General features: G+C 38.9%; 1 protein-coding gene across 2 annotated transcripts in view; it reads right to left on the bottom strand.

The window, feature by feature from the left end:
- The window catches only part of itgav (integrin, alpha V), a 40310-nt gene extending 23057 nt beyond the window's left edge, over window positions 1–17253 (bottom strand). Inside the window, exons 1-5 of one of the 2 annotated variants that reach the window (XM_085136530.1) lie at window positions 16626–17253; window positions 12243–12370; window positions 4613–4701; window positions 3810–3924; window positions 935–996 (exon numbers count right to left, since the gene is read on the bottom strand). In XM_085136530.1, the coding sequence (XP_084992656.1) occupies window positions 935–996; window positions 3810–3924; window positions 4613–4701; window positions 12243–12370; window positions 16626–16789 (558 nt within the window). In that variant the 5' untranslated portion in view covers window positions 16790–17253. The remainder of the gene's footprint in view (window positions 1–934; window positions 997–3809; window positions 3925–4612; window positions 4702–12242; window positions 12371–16625) is intronic. The other variant, XM_085136529.1, reaches the window with a different exon arrangement.
- Between the last annotated feature and the right edge of the window lie 7090 nt (window positions 17254–24343).

Below are 24343 nucleotides of genomic sequence, written 5' to 3' on the forward strand. Positions count from 1 at the left end.
AGCATTCCTAGATGAACAGTTTCCTGGAAAGTGGATTGGTTGTCGTGGGCCAGTTGAATGGGCCCCAAGGTCTCCCGATCTGACCCCCTTAGACTTTTATCTTTGGGGTCATCTGAAGGCAATTGTCTATGGTGTGAAGATACGAGATGTGCAGCACCTGAAACTACGGATACTGGATGCCTGTGCTGGCATTTCTCCTGCGGTGTTGCTATCAGTGTGTGAAGAGTGGGAGAAGAGGGTTGCATTGACAATCCAACACAATGGGCAGCACATTGAACACATTTTATAAGTGGTCAGAAACTTGTAAATAACTCATGAAATAATAAAGTTACGTTGAAACCAAGCACACCATTGTTTTTCATAAACATTACCAATAAGTTTGATGTGTCACATGGCCCTCTTCCTATTGAAAAAACAAAAGTTGTATCCAAGATGGCCGACTTCTAAATGGCCACTATGGTCAGCACCCATCTTGAGGAGTTTGCCCCCTCACATATACTAATGTGCCACAAACAGCACTTTAATATCACCAACCATTCCCATGTTATTACGGTGTATCCATATAAATGGCCCACCCTGTATATCCCAGACAGATTTCTCTCTCTCTTCATGCCTCTTCCTGTCTATATAAACAAGGTGCACTAGGTAAACTAAGATACACTCATTTAAAACTACAATTTCTTCCACCTGTTTACTGTCCACAAAAACAAACTAAAGGGATAATAAAAAAAAAAAAAAAAAAACATTCTCAGACACTAATCTAAACATTACTTTTGGATTAGGTACTCATTTGTACTGACACCTAACTTCCAAGAGCAGCAGCATTGCAGACAGGTCGGCACACAGCCTCACTAACTCCTGACGTAGTTGACAATGAGCGCTTTGAGGCAATTTACAAAACAGGTTATTTGGGGACAGCGTGTGTGAATCCTACCTTAAGGAAATCGACACTGAAGCCAGCCTGGCAGAAGCCCTGCCCTTCTGGTGAGTTTTTCTCTGGAGAAGAAATAAAATAGCATAATTTATTATAAAGCACCAAATAGAAGGATATGATGCTACAGTGGGGCAAAAAAGTATTTAGTCAGCCACCGATTGTGCAAGTTCCCCCACTTAAAATGATGACAGAGGTCAGTAATTTGCACCAGAGGTACACTTCAACTGTGAGAGACAGAATGTGAAAAAAAAATCCATGAATTCACATGGTAGGATTTGTAAAGAATTTATTCGTAAATCAGGGTGGAAAATAAGTATTTGGTCAATAACAAAAATACAACTCAATACTTTGTAACATAACCTTTGTTGGCAATAACAGAGGTCAAACGTTTACTATAGGTCTTTACCAGGTTTGCACACACAGTAGCTGGTATTTTGGCCCATTCCTCCATGCAGATCTTCTCAAGAGCAGTGATGTTTTGGGGCTGTCGCCGAGCAACACGGACTTTCAACTCCCGCCACAGATTTTCTATGGGGTTGAGGTCTGGAGACTGGCTAGGCCACTCCAGGACTTTCAAATGCTTCTTACGGAGCCACTCCTTTGTTGCCCGGGCGGTGTGTTTTGGATCATTGTCATGTTGGAAGACCCAGCCTCGTTTCATCTTCAAAGTTCTCACTGATGGAAGGAGGTTTTGGCTCAAAATCTCACGATACTTGGCCCCATTCATTCTGTCCTTAACACGGATCAGTCGTCCTGTCCCCTTGGCAGAAAAACAGCCCCATAGCATGATGTTTCCACCCCCATGCTTCACAGTAGGTATGGTGTTCTTGGGATGCAACTCAGTATTCTTCTTCCTCCAAACACGACGAGTTGAGTTTATACCAAAAAGTTCTACTTTGGTTTCATCTGACCACATGACATTCTCCCAATCCTCTGCTGTATCATCCATGTGCTCTCTGGCAAACTTCAGACGGGCCTGGACATGCACTGGCTTCAGCAGCGGAACACGTCTGGCACTGCGGGATTTGATTCCCTGCCGTTGTAGTGTGTTACTGATGGTGACCTTTGTTACTTTGGTCCCAGCTCTCTGCAGGTCATTCACCAGGTCCCCCCGTGTGGTTCTGGGATCTTTGCTCACCGTTCTCATGATCATTTTGACCCCACGGGATGAGATCTTGCGTGGAGCCCCAGATCGAGGGAGATTATCAGTGGTCTTGTATGTCTTCCATTTTTTGATGATTGCTCCCACAGTTGATTTTTTCACACCAAGCTGCTTGCCTATTGTAGATTCACTCTTCCCAGTCTGGTGCAGGTCTACAATTCTTTTCCTGGTGTCCTTCGAAAGCTCTTTGGTCTTGGCCATGGCGGAGTTTGGAGTCTGACTGGTTGAGGCTGTGGACAGGTGTCTTTTATACAGATGATGAGGTCAAACAGGTGCCATTCATACAGGTAACGAGTGGGGGACAGAAAAGCTTCTTACAGAAGACGTTACAGGTCTGAGAGAGCCAGGGATTTTCCTTGTTTGAGGTGACCAAATACTTATTTTCCACCCTGATTTACGAATAAATTCTTTACAAATCCTACCATGTGAATTCATGGATTTTTTTTTCACATTCTGTCTCTCACAGTTGAAGTGTACCTCTGGTGCAAATTACTGACCTCTGTCATCATTTTAAGTGGGGGAACTTGCACAATCGGTGGCTGACTAAATACTTTTTTGCCCCACTGTATATGATGACAAGATTTTCAGAAAGAGTGACCTCTCATCCTGACCTTGAAGACGAGGTCACTGAGATTCAAACTCATTCAAGACTTTTTAGTAGACGTGCCTATGGTCTGAATTCCTACGTCGCCTCGTCCTGGAGTTATCGCACTGACAAACTTGGGTGTCCATGCCACCCAGCTGTAAAGTGGGGTAAAAACTAACAAACTAACTGCTTAAATATCTATGAAATACAAAAAACTAAAAACGTCATTTTTTGAGGTTATTTAATATTTTATTATGCGTCTCATACTCTGCTGCTGTCTCCTTCCTCATTTCCACCTCATCCTTTTCCTCCTTACTGAAGATCTTAGTTCAGTCTGAACTGAACATAGGTCAGAGCCCTGACATGAAAATGTGCATGAACATGCTCATTTATTCCTGACATAGTTGAAACTATACAGCAAATTAAAAATGCGACCATCCAGTCTCTGGACATCTGAGAATGAGCCAGCTACACAATAACAGCTGGTTATAGGCTGATGTTAGGCTGGAGTGTGCTAAAAATCACACTTTACCTCTGACATGAAGTTTGATTACATTCTCACATTGTATGAGAGTTTATTCAAAAGTACCCAAAGTTCAAAGTTTAGCGCCTTGAGGCGACATTTGTTGTGATTTGGCGCTATATAAATAAAATTGAATTGAATTGAAATTCAATATCGTTACATGCACTTCCAGCAGCAAAAACCACCAGCACTCACTGAAAATTCAGCATCTCCTCAAAAACTCACCTCAGTATCGCCATCACTGAACAGAAGTGAGCTTTACTGACTCGTCGTCTTGTATCATACTGACAGCTGAGGTAAACAGCAGACTGACAGCCTGCGCTTATCACAGATGAACGACGAGCAGAGTTTTTGAGGTAACTCCACGGTAAAAATGTAAAATACCGCACAATACGTCTCAATATTATTATCTTATTCCTAATGTATTGCTAAGTGTCAATATTACTCAAATATGTTAAAATATAGAATGCACGTGTAGTATTGAAACATGTCCAGCCGCGGGTTGTTATGGAAAACGGACTAAATGTTTTCTGAAATATGTTTGTCCTACAGTGGCCACCGTAGATACCACTGCAGATACTAGGACAGGAAGAAACAAACATACCTGTTCTGCAGGGCGAGTATTCAACCACCTGGTTTCCTTTCTTCAGGTAACAAGTTCCCACAGGCTCACGCTCAGAGACACCCAAGGTCGACCACTGGTAAAGGGGAGCACACGCCTACAGAGCATACACACATAGACAAAACAAATCCAGCGACATATTGATTCAGTGTAAAAATGGTTGGTGTCGATTGTTGGTAAAACTGTGCTTCATCCTCTAAGTCATTAACTGTGAGGACTCTTGCAAGGTGGTGCAGTGGATCCTTTCAGCCTTTCTGTTTCAGTTGTGGTGGAGAACCCACCACTGGCAAAAACTGATGCAAAACCTTAAGACATATCCGACCGCAATGAAACAAGAACAGTGGACGAAAACAAAATGAGACGCTGTGTTATTTTCTTAGCTTATATGGACTGTACTGTCCTACACCTTTCCACAAAGGTTTGGATCAAAGGTTTCAGGATTTTTAGAACAACTCTGAGGCTCCTACACTGGAGAAGGCGCACTTTATTTGCCCAAAACAATGGTTCTAAATGGGCAGCTCCTGTGGACAAATCAGATATGTGAAAGTGTGGACTGACCATGGAAATAATTCATTTAATCATCTGCATACTACAACCAGGAATTGTAGGATTTTGAAAATGCTAGATCAGTACATTGAACAATCCAAAAGTTCAGTCTTCACTTCAGCAGGAAGAAAAAAACGGCAGCGAGACAAAACATTCTGGGTACTCTGGACAGAAAGTCCATGAGGCAAGGCATGAAGTTAGTGCTGTTCCTCAGACATTTTACGTGCCGTGTTTCTTACCAGAATGTGTTCTCCATTAGATCGCACTGATGCTCCAAACCACTGTTTGGATTTAAACTCCATCTTAGCCCCATTATTCGTCCTTTCGTCTGCAAAAAGAAAAAGATCATTGTTAAACAATTTAAATTAGAGAACAACGATGGTAAAAAAGTAACGGCCACAAAATAAAGCAGCAGGAAAATATCTTTAAACACACAAATACAAATTTTGAACTAATACTCAAGATGTCTGTTTTCCCCTTTTAAAATCTGCAGCAGCAAAAAACTGTCCAGGTTTTTCAAATTAACAATAACTACATGAAATGAATGGTTGACTGTCGGGACTCCATCTTAATCAGGGAAGATTCCTGATTGGTAAATTGTAATGTGACATGGGACAGTCTTTGTTAAAGGTTTAGTGCAGCAGTTTTCCAACGGAAAAGCTCTGACCTATGTTTAATAACGTTTGGGCAGCATATGTTTTTTGTTTCCTGCCAACACGCACCATTCAAACATGGATAAACTTAGAATTCTGATAGACTTATGACACATACACAGCTGTGGCTATAAATGACTGCAGTGCTGTGACAATCTCCAGTGTCCTAAAAGAAGGACAGACAGGATCAGTATTTCAGGAAGAAAAACAGGAGACAATCAGACAGATCGCAGCATGACTACAACTGCAAACATACACCATTAATTACCATCTTAAGCACAGTTTTTCCTAATAAGCACTGAATGATGAACACCACACTGAAATTTAATGGTCCTTCTGTTTTTGTTTTTAATTCAAGACTGGCGTAGCCACCCTCTCCATTACACATAAGCACATCCCACGTGCTATGACGCATGTTTTAAAAGGCTACAAAATTTCCCCAGTCTCCCTATGAAGGTCATCTTTTCATGGACCGCTGTATGATTTCCATTATGACCATATGACCACTCACATTCTGCATCAGACATTTCATTACAGACCTCACACTTTAGCAAACACACAAGTTTTGTTTCAAAATGACCAAGCTACAGAGAATCACCAATGCTGATGAGAAGTGGGTCTCATTATGACTGAGAGACCAAACAGCACTTCTGCTCCAGTCCAGATATTCTGACCTTCTTTACCACAGTACTGCATATGGACAGTTGCTGTTTATTTATACAAGCAACAGGATTTGAACTACTTTGGGCGACTGTGGCTCAGGGGGTTGGGAAGCGTATCTGTAACCGGAAGGTCGGCGGTTCGATCCCCGGTCTCTCTGTCCTGGTTGTTGTGTCCTTGGGCAAGACACTTGACCCTACCACCTACTGGTGTTGGCCAGAGGGGCCGATGGCGCGATATGGCAGCCTCGCTTCTGTCAGTCTGCCCCAGGGCAGCTGTGGCTACAACTGTAGCTTGCCTCCACCAGTGTGTGAATGCGAGAGTGAATGAATAGTGGCATTGTAAAGCGCTTTGGGTGCCTTGAAAAGCGCTATATAAATCCAATCCATTATTATTATTATTACAACATCTGGAATTATGTAATGCCATGTAATAGAAAGTATACTTCATTTTTCCTTACAGTGGCATTTGCACACTGATGACAGTCTTATACACCACTGACAGTATGTGCCATCACAGCATTTCATGCCTTTTTTGACTGCTCTTTAATAAAGTTCCTGAAAATCTCAAAATTATCTGACTATATCATCACATAATAACCAATGTTTAATAAATTATTGAAAAACATTCAACAAAACAACCCAATGGAGGTGCTTCAAACATCTTAAATTGTGTATTTTGTGCCCACTTTTTACTTTTTCATTTAATGACATTCTTGTGTGTGTACATACTGTAGCCATACATACTTTGTACAGCACTTGGGTCACTAAAAGCTCTGTTTTAAATGTGAATCATGAAAAAATGTTACTTACAGTGATAATAGCTTTGTACATATACAATGTAAATAGCAGTTAGTCTGAGGAATATAACACACAAATCCACATGCCTGTAATTCCACAGGTTTCACTGACTGATACTGTGTGTATAATAGGAATGCTGTCAGGAGACAACAGTTGGCATTTGACTGCTCCCAGCAGGAGTGAAAAAACAAACAACAAAAAAACAAAAACATAACAGACTGAGCTCTGAATTAGTGAAACAAAAGGACGACTCCCATAGAAATCAGATAAATATACAAGCGATAAGCAGGTAAATATTTAAGCCTGGGCAGATATTACACACGGACAGTTTGGGATTTTCCCACCAGGATGGGAAACTCCAGCCTCGGCAGTTCCAGCTAAATTCAAATTCTTTGACTCTCAGAGCTGTTTGGTTGATAAAAGAGTGCTCTAGTGGACACGAGGGATGAAGTACAAAAGGATTAGTTTCCCAGTTTGGCAAAAACTTGCATCAGTCTTACCTAATCTGTAATTATGGTGGTGAATCAAGGAGCCATGATGCCAACTGTTTCCTGCCAGCTAGTTACCATCTGAAAAGGACTGTCGCCTATAACAAACTCAGACACTGTTTGTTGTTTGCTAACCCAAAAATTTGTTATTATCGACATTTACGTCGTGAGAACAACAAACCTCCACCAAGGCAGCTCACTTACTCGCTCTCAGCGCACTTTTAGGGGACGTTTTGTATTTTCTACACATTTATTTTTCTTTGTTCTTTTTAAAAAGTTTCGTACTTCGTACTTTTAAAAAGTTTGTAGTGCAGTAAAAACAACCGCAAAGTTTATCCTGTTGAAACACATTGTACTGTACCTGGGATCATTTTCAGTACATTTTTCTTTTTATTTACATGGATAAAGTGTGAGTAGCATTCATTTCATTGTTCAGTAAATAGTTTAGTATTCATTTAAATCTTTAGTGATAAATATCAAGTGAAAAGTCTGTTTTGAATACAAAATAAGCTCGTGATCACAAACAGAAATATAATATAATATATATAATTTACTCAATGTGTTATTTGTTTAACAATCAGTTACTGTACATAACATCATATGTTGTAATAAAATGAATCAAACACATAAAGCATCCTATGAAGACATGTTCCTGTCATTCTGAAAACCTATTGTCATTTTTAGTAGCTCTATCGAGCATTGAATAGCATTACTATGACCTCTGACCTAATTTTATGTGCTGCACATAAAAGCAAATATATAAAAACTATTATATATTTGCTGTACACAATATTCTTGAAGACAGTATAAAACAACCCCAAAAAAAAAAAAAACAGAGTCAGGACAGATTAATGCTGAGTCTGGGTCACTGTGAGACACACACACACAATCACACACACACACCCACACACAGTCAAATTCCAGTTAATTCTGTTCTCTGGTCCAGTAAAGCTTTTGGCCAGTAATTACTCAGGTCATCAACAAAGGCCTCTATTGTGGGGAAAAGCACGCACATGGGCTCACACACACTCACACGTGCGTGCACACACACAGCATTATAACTAGGCCACTGACTAACTACATTACGACCAAAAGAGAAGAGTGTCACCAAACATGTTTGGTTTCTGTCCGAGCCTGCAGGCTCTCAGTGCTGACCGTGTCCTGCTCTAAGGCAGATGGGAAGGAATTTGCTGATCAATTTGACTGTAACGTCAGGAGATGAAGTTGAACAAGTTGAAAAGTAAACATCCTGCACTAGGCGGCCTGCTTTACAAGACTTACTGAGGCTATGTAAGACAAATTTACCTTTTATGGACATAAGAGACCTGGAACAGCAGGCTGCATGAAGCCAACTGTTCAGCAGGTATTCCAGTGCTGTAGAGCTACAGGCCAAAATCAGTTGATTAAAGACAGATATACGTGCAGTACATAGCACTGAATACTTCTGCCAAAAAGCCAAATTATAATAGGGCTGAAGGCATTTTGAAAAAGTCTGCAGGTTTCCAATTAAATCCTGCACTATTCTATATTAGTTTTATGAATGCAAAATAAAAGCAGCAAAAGCAATTCTGTTGATCAACACAAAATGTATTCCTTGGCATTTGTGGCTTTTAAAAGAAATTTAGAGAGCTAAATTGTAGGTTCTAACTTTGAATGTCTAACATTATTTTACTGGAAAATGAAAGCAGTTTCATTAACTGTGGCAGTGAAGATTTCCGTTTTTATTCATGTGCCACTCAAAGTATGTGTCAAAACAGTGTCAGATTTTTCAAAGGAGGAGGGAGAATATTCGCTGTTGGTTTAAATGGTGAAAGAAACATGAACTCTGCTTTAACACGATACTGCGTGTATTCTTTGTCTGCAAAGAGCTTGTGCACGGGCAATATTGACGCCATGCTGTTTGTGTTGCATCTCTGGAGGGGGCGGGACGTCTCTGTTTTGGAGTGTTGTGTGGTTTGTTTGTTTTTTAACTTCCTATTTTCATGGCTGAGGTCTCCCACAGAATACCAACCAAGCTCAACTACACAGCCTCGCTCAAAGAAACACATACTGCCCTGTCTCCGGCTATTTACACTTCCTTCATTCCGCTTTGTCTTCCATGTCCTCTTTTAATGAAATTGGCAGAAAGTGTGGTTCCAGTTTAGGGTAAAATATGTTAGGTATGTATACTGGAGATTTCTTGGCAAATGTAAGCGTAGAAAAACAAATTAATTTCCCTAATTACCAAATGCAAATCTCCCATCCCACCAATTTAATTCACTATTGCTATGTCAATCTTAACGACTATGTCAAAAAAAAACAAAAGTAGCTGGTTGGTTACCCAAACACCACAGCAGAAAAAGAGATAACTGAAAGAGTGCCAGATAAAAATGTAGAAAAGACAACGGAAATATGACGTTTCTGTTTTTTCATGTGATGTTTTTGCACATCTTTAGTGGAGCTAGAGCTTCAGTGGAACTTGAGGTCACATGCTTCATATACGTCATCATTTGTTTCCACTGCACTTTGTCACACTTTGCTTTTATAGATTAAGAGGAGTGTTTTTTTCAGCTTAGGTATATCTTAAACTCAAATTAAGAATGTGCATAAAAACATAACATACAACTTAAAACACAAAGCACCCAAAAAGAAGTTTATTCATCGCTTTGGTCAGTCAGTGCATTGCCATCATTATTAGAGCATGTGTCAGTGGTTGCTACATGAACTCAATTGCCCCAAGGATACTGTTCAGCTAACATCAACACCTGGCTTGTCTTTGCTCTCCCGTGCCTGCCATTTTTCTCCCTTAAATCTTTAGGTGTGTTTTTGTATTTCACTCCAGTGTGTAGAAGACATTAAACCTACACTCTAAAAGATGACAGTCACTCATTTAACACCTACTCTTAAAAAAATGAAAGCTAGCAGGTAAAGTTAATCATATAGCCACAGTTACCCAGCCCCGTTATGAAAACTATAAATCATGTCTGTCAATGCGTGCAGTCACCAGTGATTTGGAAACACTGCGACTGCACTGTTTCACCAGAGGATAAGTTCTGTTTTGAAAGACACATCTTTCAAATCTTTATATGACACAATACTGTTGACACTCAAAGAGACCTTGGTAACACCAGCGATAAACCAGCTACACACCCAGTTTACATTTAAAGCAATTTAAACCACTAGAGTTGTGCTGGGTGTCGCAGCATTCAGAGGTGTGATTCTTCCTGCTTTAAAGTCAGTGGTGAACACATCACAGCTTGTCCTTCTTAAGTTGTCAAAAGTAACAAGACTTCTGAATGTAATACTTTTAACAACAAAACACTTATAGGTTCTTACAGCCAACTGACCACCTCCCAGTCTGAACCATTAAGGAGGACATCCAGACAGAACAGCAGGCAGAAGTCAAATGATTAAATTAAATTAAATTAAATGTGTAAGTAAGAAGGTGTGTTCACATCTGAGCACATCATCTCCCAAGAAGAAGCTTGGAGATGGTACAACTTTTGCAAAACATCAGGCACCAACATGGCTGGAGGGAAAAACAAAACAAAACGGATACAATTTCTTATAAAACTTTTCTTTGTTTACCTTTCAAATGTCACATAGGCTTTAAGTCTAGAGAGGAGACTTTAAAAATGTACACTTCATGTATGCAAAGCTGACAGCAACATAAACGTCTGCTGGACAAAAAGTTAACACACAGTTCCCTGTTTTACATTTAGATACTCAAGAACACCCATCTGAACCTCTGGTTTCATAAGGGAAGGAAATGGTTTTATTGTAGACATTTTTATCATGGTTTTGACAGACAGGCTTATGAAAATAGATGCAATCCCATGAGTCGCAAGAATGACACCGAAACAAGTCCCACTTTGCCATTCTGAGTTCTGGCATGACGCGAGAAATCAGCTGAAAATTTTCATTCGACCACAAAAATCAATTGCTTCTTTATACATGTTTGTTTCCGCTTGAAAGGAAGCAGAAAAGAAACCATGAAGTGAGTTTGTTCTGTCACTAACCTCTAACTGACCAATCACCATGCAGAATGGTAGCATTTCATGCGCAAGAACAGCCCCTTTAAGTAAAACTATAGGACATAAGCATTGTTTTATTTCAATGCAAACATATTATCAGTTCTGCGTTTTCAAAACATTTTCTATAGAAACAGGTAGAATTCATTATTTTAGCCATTTAGCTTCATTAGCTCTTATTCATTGACAATAAGACTATTAGTGCACTGAACAGAAAGTGGGAGGGCCCTACATTTACTTTGTTATTAGCTTATGAACTAAAGAATATGACAAAGTATATAATCAGGTAAAATCCTGACAAATCTTAGCTCAATATGAACTCTCTTTAAGCTCCTGAGAGAAATTACGGTTCTTGAGTGGGTCGATGGCTCACCAGCTAGTCTCAGTTTCAGTTTATCCACTATTTTTGATATCAGTGTACAGCAGTTTTTAGCCAAAAACACAGATTAATTAGTACTCGAGAACATTTAAAGCTCTGGATCATATTTGGGGTAGTCAGAAAAGTCTGTGAAACACAGATTTACTCATTTATAGATCCAAAATGCCACATATTCTCTGAAAGTGAGTAACTTTGGCTTCCTCTGGTAAAAACAACAGACATGACCAAAAACATTTCCTTGACAACTTCTGCTGTTCTTCATAATCAGTTCATTCACTTATAAAGGAAATAATCACCATTTGCACCTAAGAAAAGGACATTTTATTGTGTGAAGCTTCCAGGATTCCTGGAACGTGTGGGTGCTGCTGCCTCACAGGAAAATGACTGAAATTCTACAAAGACAATAAAGGGATTAATACCCACATCACAGAACATTACCAAATTATAACTGTTTATCACTGTGTAAATATTTACACTGAAAACAGTGCTCTGCTCATCTGGCCTTTCACAATCAAAGAGAACCAGTAAATTACTAAATTATGATAAATGCTGGAGAGAGATGATTGCAACATGGATAAACAGAAGGAGGCAGCAGTTTGTCAGTCACTCACAGTACATGGACGAGTCCACACACATTCTGCTTCAACGCACATTCCTGAATGTGTCTTAGCATGAAAACAACAGAAAAGGCTAAGCTGAACCCTCAGTATTCAATCAGTAATACACTTACTGAAAACTGTTCATGATATCTAACATGGTCTGGAATTAAAATGTAAATTCTAAGTGGTTTTCATTAAAGGAGGGAGAGATACTGAAGGTTAAACCCACCCTAAGGTGATGGGGAAGAGGTTTTAACCAAACTAAGGGGTCTTCTGGTACCTTTGTTGTCAAACACCAGCTGCTGACAGGCGCTGGTTCCGCCCCAGGGGCAGCTGTACACTGCTCCTCTCTCCACAATGCTGTCCGCAGACATGTTAGCTCGAGGAGCTCCAATCAGAACGTCTGACCTGAGGAGAGGAGAGGACGTTATTCCGTAACACAAACAGCCACCAACTCATACAGAAAAAGCCACAAATGCTCTCATGTAGTAATTAAGCTGACCAAGAGAGGCTAAACTGTCTCATTCAGCTTAGGAAACAAAGCTTAATCTTTCAGTCATCTGTTACCACCTCAGTCTAAAAACCTGTGCATACATGAGTCAGCTGGTGTTTCAAAATATGGGAGCTTTACTACCATAGTAATTTCTGTGAATGAACTCGATATGAGGAAAGTCTGTGAGTAAGAACTCATCAAATACTTGCATATGGAAATGCAATGTGCATATTAGCTATACGAATATGTATATTTCTTGATAGATAAATAGACAGGGTTAATATATTGGTTAATTCTGGCTATTTGTTGATATATCCACAATGATATTTATAACAGCCAATAAATACAGTTGTTTTTTGTTTTTTTTAAAAAGAAGTGCTTGGAGAAATACCCTTCAAACGAGTGCTGATGTTGCTTAGTTTATACAGAGTGCACTCTGCCACACAAATGCCACAAACATGACAACAAGCTAATCCAAACAGAGTCAGGAAGAGTGTAAACAAGCGGTCCACAGCTTGTGACAATAAAACAGTATTATTATAAACTGCAGTGTCATGTTTAAATGCTCATAACAAATGTTAACGTAATCTTTTTAGATTTCTTGTGTCTGAAAGAAAAAAAATAGACCGATAAATCTGATTTTTAAATCATTGCTGTACACATAAAATGAACATCAGCATTGCTGTATATCTGCATTGTTTTTGTTTTGGTTTTATTCCTGCTATAGAGTTCAATGACAGTCTTTGGTGGTTATTAAGATTCAATATCGCTCAGGTTCTGAGGCGCAGTGATGAGGTGGTGGGATTTTTCCCATCTTCTCATAGTCAGGGCGTCGTCACTGTCCAACTTTGTGATGTAAGTAATACCAACAACTGCATTTTTTTTCACCACATTTCAGGCAGGTTTTTATATTTAGCACAGAGATTGATATTGTTAGCATAAGGATATGCATTAATCCATAAAAAGGCCAAGAGTTCAGCCGTGTGTTCAATTTACTGAAGCACAGTGAACTAATAAACACACTTTATCTAACACCAAAGCAAGGACTTTCTGGGGATCTAACCATCTCACAGAACTTTAAAATCTGGTTCATCCAGTTAAATCTTAAGTAGAGGAGTTCCTCAAAAGACTCATAGTCCCCAGGAAGTCTGTGGTGAAAGCAGAACTTTAGTCTCTAATATGGTTCAAACTAAATTTAAAAAGAAAAGAAAGAAAACACTGGATGCTGCTTTTATCTTCAACCTGCTCATTTCTTCCAGTGTTGATGTCTCTACTCTGCATAAATCATACAGGACTACAAATCTACAGGAGAAACACCCAGAGTACCACATGATGATATTATCGGTACTACTGACCAAGACTGGTACAATGACCTTCACGTGTAGTATTAGTGTCCCTTTAAAGTGGTCTACACAGTACTGCAACAGTGAGTGTTTATCCAAAAGTATCATTGCCCGGAACATCCCCTACTGACGAGTTCTTAATCGAATAAACATATGAAACACAGATCATCTCCCGTCTATAGATGCTGCAGTAACATGACAACTTTCCTCAGCAATACAAAACATAATTTGGCTGCTTGCAGCGATGCTGCAAGAGACAGCCAACAGTTTTCATGTGAACAGTTGGTCTTTGTTCAAAGCATTAAGGTTTCCCTGCAGTGTGAAACAGGATTTGTTTATAAAGAGCCATTCAGTGAACATTTTTCCTTTTCAACTGTTTTCACTACCTAATGTATTGACCACTGATAAAACGAATGAAAACCTTTAATCCGTTAAACACTGCCGTGCTAAAAGGCTGCTGGTTCAGTGAGACCGTGGTGGTTGTACTGATTGATGTGGTTGCTTTAAAAGCTGACAGGAACCACAGTCAGTAGAATAAAAGTAAAACAACAACAGGAAAACAGCTACAAATCAAGTGATCTCTCAATACGTGTAATTACTGCAGGCCACACATTGTTACGCTGGGGGGTTTTTTTAGCTTCCAGCCACTACTGCTGCCTCAAACTAGCTAATAAAAATTGAATGATAGCCTGAACTTAGCGTAGCTTATTGTTTGTAACATTTGGCTGACATAGCTTTGTGAGATTTATAAAATGAATGAAAACTTTTGACCTTTTTTATTTAACACAATATATAGCTCTAAATGTGAGACAGTGCCCATAGATGCATTAAAAGGCCTGTTTACAGCCTGGTGTAAAAACTGCTTTTGGCCTCCGTGGAGAGTGTCCACCTTCATAACAATTCTAGTATGAGGGAATTTGTATTTATTTTCATAACTCATCCATCTGAATGCTGACAACATGTTTAGCTGTAGCTGATTGGTACCCGCTGGGTTTCAGCTTCACTAACTGGAGTCACCATGTTTAAACAACTGTTGACGACATGGGTGTGGTACGGAGCATCTAAGAGGTTTGTGATTCAGTTTTGGTGAGTGAAATTGTAGTGTCTGTCTGTTATTTAGCACTACTTAGTAGGCATCTGTAACTCTGCATTCAACCCATATGGTTTATAGATGACGTTTCCTAGCAACAACTTATCATTCCACTCTATCATCTAACCACAATCACTTCTGGGTTCAGCAAACCAAAATGCTTGATATGCATTAGGCCCCTGTGAGGAAAAAAAGATGTATAGTTCCTTTTTAATAACTAGAACCAAACGAGTCTCCACAGTGACCGTGTTCTGTATGAGGAAATATTTACATTATTAAGCCACGATCAGCCAGCTTCAGTCCTGATATCATATTGTACAAATCCACTCTGACCATGGCAATAACTGTAATATGGGCAGTGAATTTCAATGCTGATCTAATTAGTGTTACTAAAAGGATTCAATGTTTTTCAGGCTACTGTAGATGAAAGTCTCTAACTTTCTGTCCGCTCTGTCAGTCTATCGTCACATGAGACTGCAACATTCCTCTGATATTTTTTCAAATATGGAGAAATGGCAGGCAATCGATGTTTATCTACACAGCATAGTGGTTTTAGATACTAAGTTAAAACACAAAGTTACAGAATCTGAGTATGTTCCTGTACCAAGGTCAACAGGGCTCTGCTCTGAGGGAGTTATCTGCAATAAACTGACATTTTCCTGGGTACCTACTGATATATGTTTAGTTGAACAAGGAATGAAATCCACAAGAATTGATTTAACACACACACAAAATGAACAACTGGGGTATGGGTTATAGGATGATGTTTTAAAGATGTCTGGGGAAAAAAAACTGTTTTCTTAATATACATAAAAGTAGCACGGTGCAAGTTTGTTAATGTGCATCTACAAAACTGCTGCAGAAACTCTGTGCAGGGAGAGAGGATGACGGGCAGCTTTTTGCTATCATTTCATGCAGACACTCTAAAGATACAGCAAGAAACAAGACCAGGAAGCATCAAGGCAGATGATAAGACTGTTATTAGGATATCTCACACACTCCAGGGAATATTTTTTTAAAACGTTTTTCAGGAACCTTTATGACACTTGACAATATGGGAAACAATTTAAATGCACCTCAGGTTAAACCTCCTCTATGACTGAGGGCATCGGCACTATTTTGGGACTGCACTCAGTCTGTTAATGATGTAAATTAACTAAACAAATAGAGTCTGAAAACAACTAGTTACAGGAGTGTTCTTTTGAGAGAACTACTTTCACTTCAGTAAAACTGGATAACCATGGATATCCACTGCTTCAGTGGACGAGAGTTTAGACAGAAACAAGCCTACATGGCCTCTGGGCACTGTTCCTGTTTGTCGGTGTTCATTTTAAATAAAGTTACAGCTGGTGTAGCTGTGAACGGAGAAAACCCTTTTCTTGAAAGATATGGTTATAATAATGGGCGGGAGGGGGGGGGGCACTTTCTATAAATTCAAATTACCTGTAAAATTCAGCCCTTACAATTTGGTTAATAAAGAACTAAAGTAAAAGTTAAAAGTTAATGGTCTGCTGTTAATGGACTGTCTTCTAAGTTGTTGCCATGTTAAATCTTAAAAACATATTACTAGCTGAGAACTTGTCACTAAAAAAGAAAAGGGCCCAAGTGTAAAACTTTAGTAAAGTACCTTAACAGAAGCATATATAATGTAAAGTAAAGCAAACCAAAGGTTACACTGAACAGGCGCTTCTCTATCACCATCATCACCATAACCATCTACTCTGCTACAAATCTTACTGTAGGTTGTTTGAAGGCTTAAAGAAGTCCACCGAAAAGCCGAAGTAGCTCCCCTCGGGTCCGGAATATACGTAGGGATTATCCACATCCAGGTTGAAAGAACCGGAGCGATGGAAGTGTAAACACACCAGGACCAGCAGAGCAGCTGTCCGTGTTCCTGCCATGGCTGCTGCTGGAGACCTCCGCGGCTTCACCGAAACAAACACAGACGCCCAAGATGTTGTCTGTTCCTTATCAAGTTAATCAGTTAGCTAGAGGTGTTGTGGCCTGTATGCACCCACGGTGCAACTTTAAAATGCCTAAAATCTCAGCCCTGCTAACAAGCGTCCCCCCGCAACCATACGGAGAACAAGTCGTCATGTAATTGTTAAATAAAACACATTCCCAGCTTGTACCGGAGCTAACCAGCGTTGCACACAGCGCAGGGCGGGGGCAGAGTCAGTCTTTCACCGGCGATTCGTTAGTTTGTCTAACCGATGAAAGCGGCGTATTCTCGGAACAAGCTCGGGGAGAGGCCGCGACACTGTGTATGTGTATGGAGTATGGTGTGGGTAAGTGTGTCAAGCATAGGCTCGCTCCAACTAGCTAAAGTCAAGTTAAACATCCAAACACAGCAAACAACTTCCGTCTAATTCCCTTCAAAACAAAAGCATGATTTTCGGCTGTACCGGGAGTTGGAAATTTAAATCAAATTTACAATTTCAAATGTAGGAAGGGATTCAGGACAGTTGAGTTTCTTTCAAGCTAGCTAGATATATAAATAAATATAAATAATAGATAGTTAAAGTTATTTTCAATTATTGCCACGGTATCATTGGTAGTTACTGTTGTTGTGATGATAATTCATAAATGCTCAGACATTCCATCAAGTCCATATACACCCAGCTTCTCTTCCTGCCAAAAATAAGCTGGCCACTAAGCACTGCTGTTTCCAAATAAAAAACTCCCATTAATATAGAGAAAATACATAAAAGAGAAATAAACTGGATCCAGCCCATCAGGAGACACACGCACACACACACACACACACACAAAGTCCTAGAAATGTTTGTGCCACTACAATTCATTACAGTTCTGATAAACACTATATAGGATGCTCTGTTGAAAAAGCAGTAAAATTCCATCAAGTACTGTCTTCTTAGGAATTTTTATTAAAATGTTTAGCATATTTTGCTGTTGGGTTTGAGGGGGGGGGGTTAAGTTACAGTGTGTAAAATCTTACCACTAGATGGCAGCAGATTGCATAATTGCAGTAAGTGTTTTTTCATATTTATTTCCTATCCTATTCAGTCTTTTATTTTAGGTCAGGAGCAGTTGTCTAAGCATTTCACTGCATATCCTACTGTGTATGACTGTGTATGTGACAAATAAAATTTGAATTTGGGAAGGTTACTTTTAAAATGTATTCCACTACAGATTACAGAATACATGCCCCAAAATGTATTTTGTAAGTATTCCGTTACATTACTCAATTAGAGTAACGTATTCTGAATACTTTGGATTACTTAATATATTATCATGCTGTTTACAACTACATGAATGTGATTTATTACTATTACCTAAGGTCCGCGGTTCCGAACCATAGTAAAGGGACTTCTGACTAATATGTCAGGTTCCGGCTCATAGCCAAAAATAGCTTTACTTTGTTGTCTGGGTCAAGTTTGCTAGCGAGAGACAGCTTCTTGGCTGCAGTGGTTATTATTATATATACATGCTTCCATCTCCCGTTTCTGCTTGATGGAGCGGTCACAGACACATAACGGGTATGGCAGTCCATTCACCCTGCAGCACGGACTACACTGCCTATGATGCTACATTCTTTAGAGCTATACCTGCAGCATTCTGCCTATTAGCTTAGCACAACAACAACAACAACAAAAAGTCGATCTCTCATCCAAGAAACACGCAGTCGCAGAGAGGGCACGCGGCATGCTGTAACCATGGCAACCGTAACGCTGCCGCCTGGAACAACAGAACATAACTGTCAAACAAAACCTAAACAGTCCTGACAATATGAAACAGGAAAATACCGCCGTGTAATCCATTTATTTCAACAAAATAACTGTATTCTATATACCTCCCTTTTAAAGGAGTAACGGATTACGGTTACTCATATTTTGTATTTTAAATAAGTAATGGCGATAACGTTACTCCCCAACACTGTTGCAGTCCACTCTTCTCAGTACTATGGTGGCTGCTATAGGACAAACATGTTGTAGTCAGCCAAAAGAGATCAAAACATTAAATTTAGACTGTACCACATAACCAACCTTTTTTCTGTTACTGTTTGTATATATTAAAAAAACATTTTAATATATTTGAGGAATACATATACTTAACAATAGGTGTAAGAGTTAAAAAAAAAAATAAACAAAAGGTTATGTGTCAAATATTTTGCAGTATTTTATGTTTTTACCCTTGAGTCACTTTTTGGGCCCATCGGCCCACCAGGAAAATGCCTGGTATCCCAGATTAACCAGCCCTATATTGAGGCGAGTTGTTGCAAACATCCTGAAGTTTTCTGCCAATAACACTTGTTCGCAACTGTTAGCCTCTGTTTGCCTGTGTTAGTGAAACTTTCCTTGAAGTTAAAATAACCCTGTTTTTGTGCAAATTAAAACTTGTATCCACAACACACAAATGCTCATGGATTCTCTTGTCCTCCACATTTGGCGTACTATGTATTTGGCCAATTTCTAATCACATACATAAGACACAGTTAGGCAGGAAAGGGATGTCCCTTTCACTATCTCGGACACTGTATTCAAGTTGGAGAGGCGACACTGTGACTTGCACAAACTGGCTCAAGTCCTATATATTTTAATGGATTAATTTAGGCAAGTTTGTGAAAACATATTCATTTGTTTTGGAAATCATTATTACACACTAATCTATGTATATTTATTAAACCAATGTTTGTTTGTATGTTTGTTTGTGACTTTATATAACACATTATTAATATAATGCTCTATTTATAGACTATTATCAAATTATTTAGCGTCCATAGCTTTGGGATTGTTAAAATGCCTTTAATCATGTTAACTAGACTGCACATACCAAGCTTTTATTCTGAAGGCCAGGTCCTTTCCCTTTTTTGGTGTCCTTGGTTATTCAACATGACAACACATTCTGAACAGGAAGTCCATTCCCATGCATCGGACAGCGTGAACACACACACACACACACACACACACACACACACACACACACACACACACACACACACTTTTCCAAGAAAGACATAAGGAGGAATAAGGAGGAATTTTGACTGTCATGTAGCTGTTTCATGTTCTGTTTTGCTTCATTCTGGGTCATCAACTTATTATCATCAGTCATGTGTAAAAGATCCCTGAAGCACTAATCATCACAAATACATTTGGATTATGACTCAGGTGTAATAGTCAGTAGTTTACTTTTATAAATAAAAGTTTAAAGGGACCTTCCAATTTGTGAGAACATTACACATTTTACACCTCTTAAACCCTTCACCACTGTCAGCAGATAATATGAAGGACTGGTTTGTCTCGTTAGCTGAAACTTTTTCACTAGATAATGGAAACTTTAAACAACAGAATTAATTCATTTGTTCAACCTCTTTTGTTTAGGCAGTTTAAAGTGGACACTGAAAAGGGTTTTGCTCCTTAAACAGACCAAAGAAAGCGATTTCTTGATGAATTATATTTGAAGTAACAGAAGAATTCACAATTTTTCCCCCTTTCCCTTAATTAGCTGTGGTGCAGAGATAGTAATAAAAGAGGTGATTTTAATTTAGATATTGGGAAACCTAGATTTGACAAAGCTAAACTGCTCAAGCCTCATATTTGCTTCAAATCAACTTTGCCATGTAAATTTACAGAGTAATGACTGTGGATTTTGTCCCTCTGCAGTACAAGTGGTTCGGGAACAGACTTCTCTGGGACAAACTGGAAAAGATCAATGATTACAGCAAGCAAAGCTAGTTTTATTGTTGGGCCCTCACTGTTATAAGACAGATTCATGATTTGACTCTTATAGTAAAATATTCCAATCTTCCAGATCCAAATGATTAAAGTTTCGAATATAAAACTCTGAAATATAATGGATAATAATGGAACAGAACAGACTTACATTTCAACTCTTATCAACCATTTAATGCACTTTACACTTGAAGTTGTATTCCTCTTTTTTTATTCATCTAACACTTAATTCTATGCATTTTTATGCTCTTCGGTGTGTTATGTAATTTGCTTCCCATCTAAGGTTGATTAAGAATTATCCAAGAGGAGGTGAAACCCCATGCAAGCACAATGAGAGCATGCTTGTCCACACATAATAGCCCCAAAGAAACCAACACAGTAATAGGTGACTTTTGTAAGTCTTTAACAACATTACACATTTTCTACACATTTGTAACATATTTGCAAAAGGACATATCCATCTGCCTGCTTTAAAAAATGGCTATGATTAAAGCTTCTCTGAGAAGGGGACAACTTTATTGTTTACTAGTCACTAGCATGAGCCCCTTTTCAGGGATAGGTAGGTACCACTTTTGTTCTTTTCTGTTCTTGAAAGTCACGTTACAACTTTTGTAAATTTAGCTCTAGAAAAGGCGATGGGGTAAAAGAATGAAGAAAAAGCAAGAACTAAGTCTGATAACAAAAAGTTTCAACAAATAAAGCCCTGAGCCCAACATGTAATCAAAAGAGCTGAGTAACAATCTCCTGCTTTCTCAGTTTGGGACTTTTCAGGATAATCACATACAGCAATACAGGCCAGTTTAGAACAGGGAAGCCTGAAAAAATCAAGACAATGGCGTCAAAGTTCATTGCAGTTTGGCACATGTCTGGAATTTTCGAAGGCCAAATGGCACAGCTCAAGTCTAAACAGACCAGTCCAGGGCAACTCTGCACTTGTTCTATGCTAACACCCCCTCTCCCCATTTTTTCCTTTTTCTCTCTTTTTTGCTGTACACATAATAGTGGTTTAAAAATCAAATTTCAGAGTCGCTGATCACAAATAGCATTCAGCTCTAACAGAACTGCAGCCCAAAGTTTTTCTGTCTTTGTCTATGAATCCACAAGTGGCCAAGTCCATGTAGCTACAGCAGCAGCTCATATGCGGACAAAGTAGGCAAGCTGAGGGGGTTTCGTCTTATTTGGCTATGAGCTGCTCTGAATCATTGCTCCAATGAAGTGTACACTCAAGAATGTGTGGCAGGACTCCCTTGAGATTCACAGGAAGGGGGAGGTTATATGTTTGTGTTTGGAAGGGAAACAGCATTGGCGTAATACATAGCATGATTCATATGTTGATGGCATAAGGCATCAAGATAAACACTTAAGCCTGGTTTTGGTGACATGGTTACATTTGTATGAATGTAAAGGAGCGAAATCAGAGTGAGCAGGAGAGAGAGAGAGAATCTACTTGTGAAAGAGAGAGAGATGTTGTAATGGACATTGCGTAAAGCATAACTATGCAGATTACGTACCATGTAGAGCACAGATGCACATTAACCTGGTTTTAATGTTTAAATCCAAGTATCCTCTTGAACCTCTCTCTTTATGAGGGCCAATTAAAGTTGCAGAGGGAGGAGTGAGGAAATTTTTACAAAGTGAGGACATTTTGGCTGGTCCTCTGCTTGGACTGTGTCTGTCTCCTTAAAAGCTATCTGATGATTCGGTCTTGTTTTTTTATGGTTTGAGGTTAAACTTGTTGATATTAAGATAAAAGAGTTGGTGGCGAGTCGACAGATGAAAATTAGCACACTAGTATAACACCCCATTTTAAGTCAGTTAAAACATCTAGCGCTTACAGAGGAAAATGACGACTTTTGGTGTTTGTCTCCACCTAACAAACTCAAAGACAATTTTTTTATGCTTATATCCTTATTTTTATTCTTGGACCTTTCTAGAGTAGCTTTATATGAGTCACAGTGCACAGTTCCTTATTTGTATTTGTCTGTCTCTCAGTGCGGATCCTCATTTTCCACTTTGACGCCTGAGCTTTAAGTTTGTAGGGATTGTGTTTAGATACACTAAACCTCAGTGTTTTAAACTTTTTTAAATATGGTATAAAAACATACCTGATGTTGTAGAAATCTCAAATAAATTGAGTTAAAGTGAACTTTATTTACCTTTGCTAAGGGGTCAAACTCTAGTACAGACAAGGAATTCTTTTTTTAACTACATAGACTGCAAGCCCAAAGACTGTCTTAGAACACAGTGCGCAAAAGATAACTTTGAAATCTACATGCAGTTTATTGGAAAGACTGGGCAAGCCTTCTTGTAAGTAGTAGTCTTCAAGAATAGAGACAACATAGTGCGTTTAATCCAACAAGGTCAACTTCACACAGAAAAGTTGCAGATTCTTAAACTCTTCCATTGCTATAGTTAGAAAAACACACAATGTAATGCCTAGCCTCCACATTAATAAAGTAGTGTGGGATCGTATTGACAGGACTGACAGAATAAGACAGCCAGCATCCAAAGAAGAGATTTAAGTCTCCTTCGAGAAGCCTGGAGAACTATTGCTGAACACTGCTTAAAGAAATGGCGAGAAAGCTTGCCTAAGTTCAAGGACTGAAGAATAAAAGTAAATATTGTTAGAACTGCACAAACATCTTATATGCTATGGAGTCCATATATGTTTCAACCAATTTCCCATTTTCCTAGCAATATACAATGTAACCATGTGTGCCTCAAGATTTTCATACAGGACAAAGTAGCAATTTCTGCACATTTATGGAAAAATTTGTGTAATTTCATTGTGTATAAAGACATTTGTATTGATGTTTATTTTACATATTTGTAATGTCACATGGAAAAGAAACGTTTTTTGTGTGTTTTATAGTAATATTGCATATAGTATGTGTGGCGCATCTCATAACAATTATGTCTTGTAGTTGTTGCGAAAGGTTAATGCAGGGTGATCAAAAGTATATTCATGAACAGTAAACAGCTCCGTTGTGTGAAAGTAAACTTCATCTGAAAAATCCAATGACAATTTGGCCCTAGCATTAAATGATGAGCTATCAGCAGTTCTGTATCATCTTATAGCACAAGAGAAAGTGTGAGTCCACTGATGTCATGCATCAATCAGTTGAAGGAAACAGACTTCTCTATAAAATAGGAGATGCTTGAAGCCACTTCTCTCCAAGAAAAACATCAAGGAAAGACTGAAATGCTGCACAGACTACAAGGACTGGACAGTAGAAGAAGAAGTGGAAGGTTGTTTTCGCTGATGATGCCCGTTTCTGACTGTTAAGGAATTCTAAAAAAATTGATAGTCCAAAAGAGGAAAGGTAAATGCTACCATGATTTGTGCCAATGGTGAAGCATCCTGAGGTTATCTAGGTATGTGGTTTCTTCTCATCCATGGGATTCTGCACAGTCACAATTCTGCCCCAAAACACTGTCATGAACTAAGAATGTTGCAAAAGGTCTTTCAACAATCCAGAAGGAATTTAGTAGTGATTTGTCTATTTTCCAGTATGATGGAGCAACATGTCACAAGGCAGAAGTTATAACTAAGTGATTTGGTGATCATCAAATTAACATTCACAGCCAGAAAACTCCCCAAATCTTAATCTAGTCAGTCAGTCCTTAAGAAGCAAGTGAACAGCATGTGATCGGCTTGCAGCACTGATAAGACAGGAATGGATGACCACCAGAGAGCTACAGAGAATTTTATGAAGAAGTTATGAAGAAGAATCATCACTGTACATATTGACTGCATAAATT

This window comes from Neolamprologus multifasciatus, chromosome 16, assembly GCF_963576455.1.
Source record: "Neolamprologus multifasciatus chromosome 16, fNeoMul1.2, whole genome shotgun sequence".
Classification (NCBI taxonomy): Eukaryota; Metazoa; Chordata; class Actinopteri; order Cichliformes; family Cichlidae; genus Neolamprologus; species Neolamprologus multifasciatus.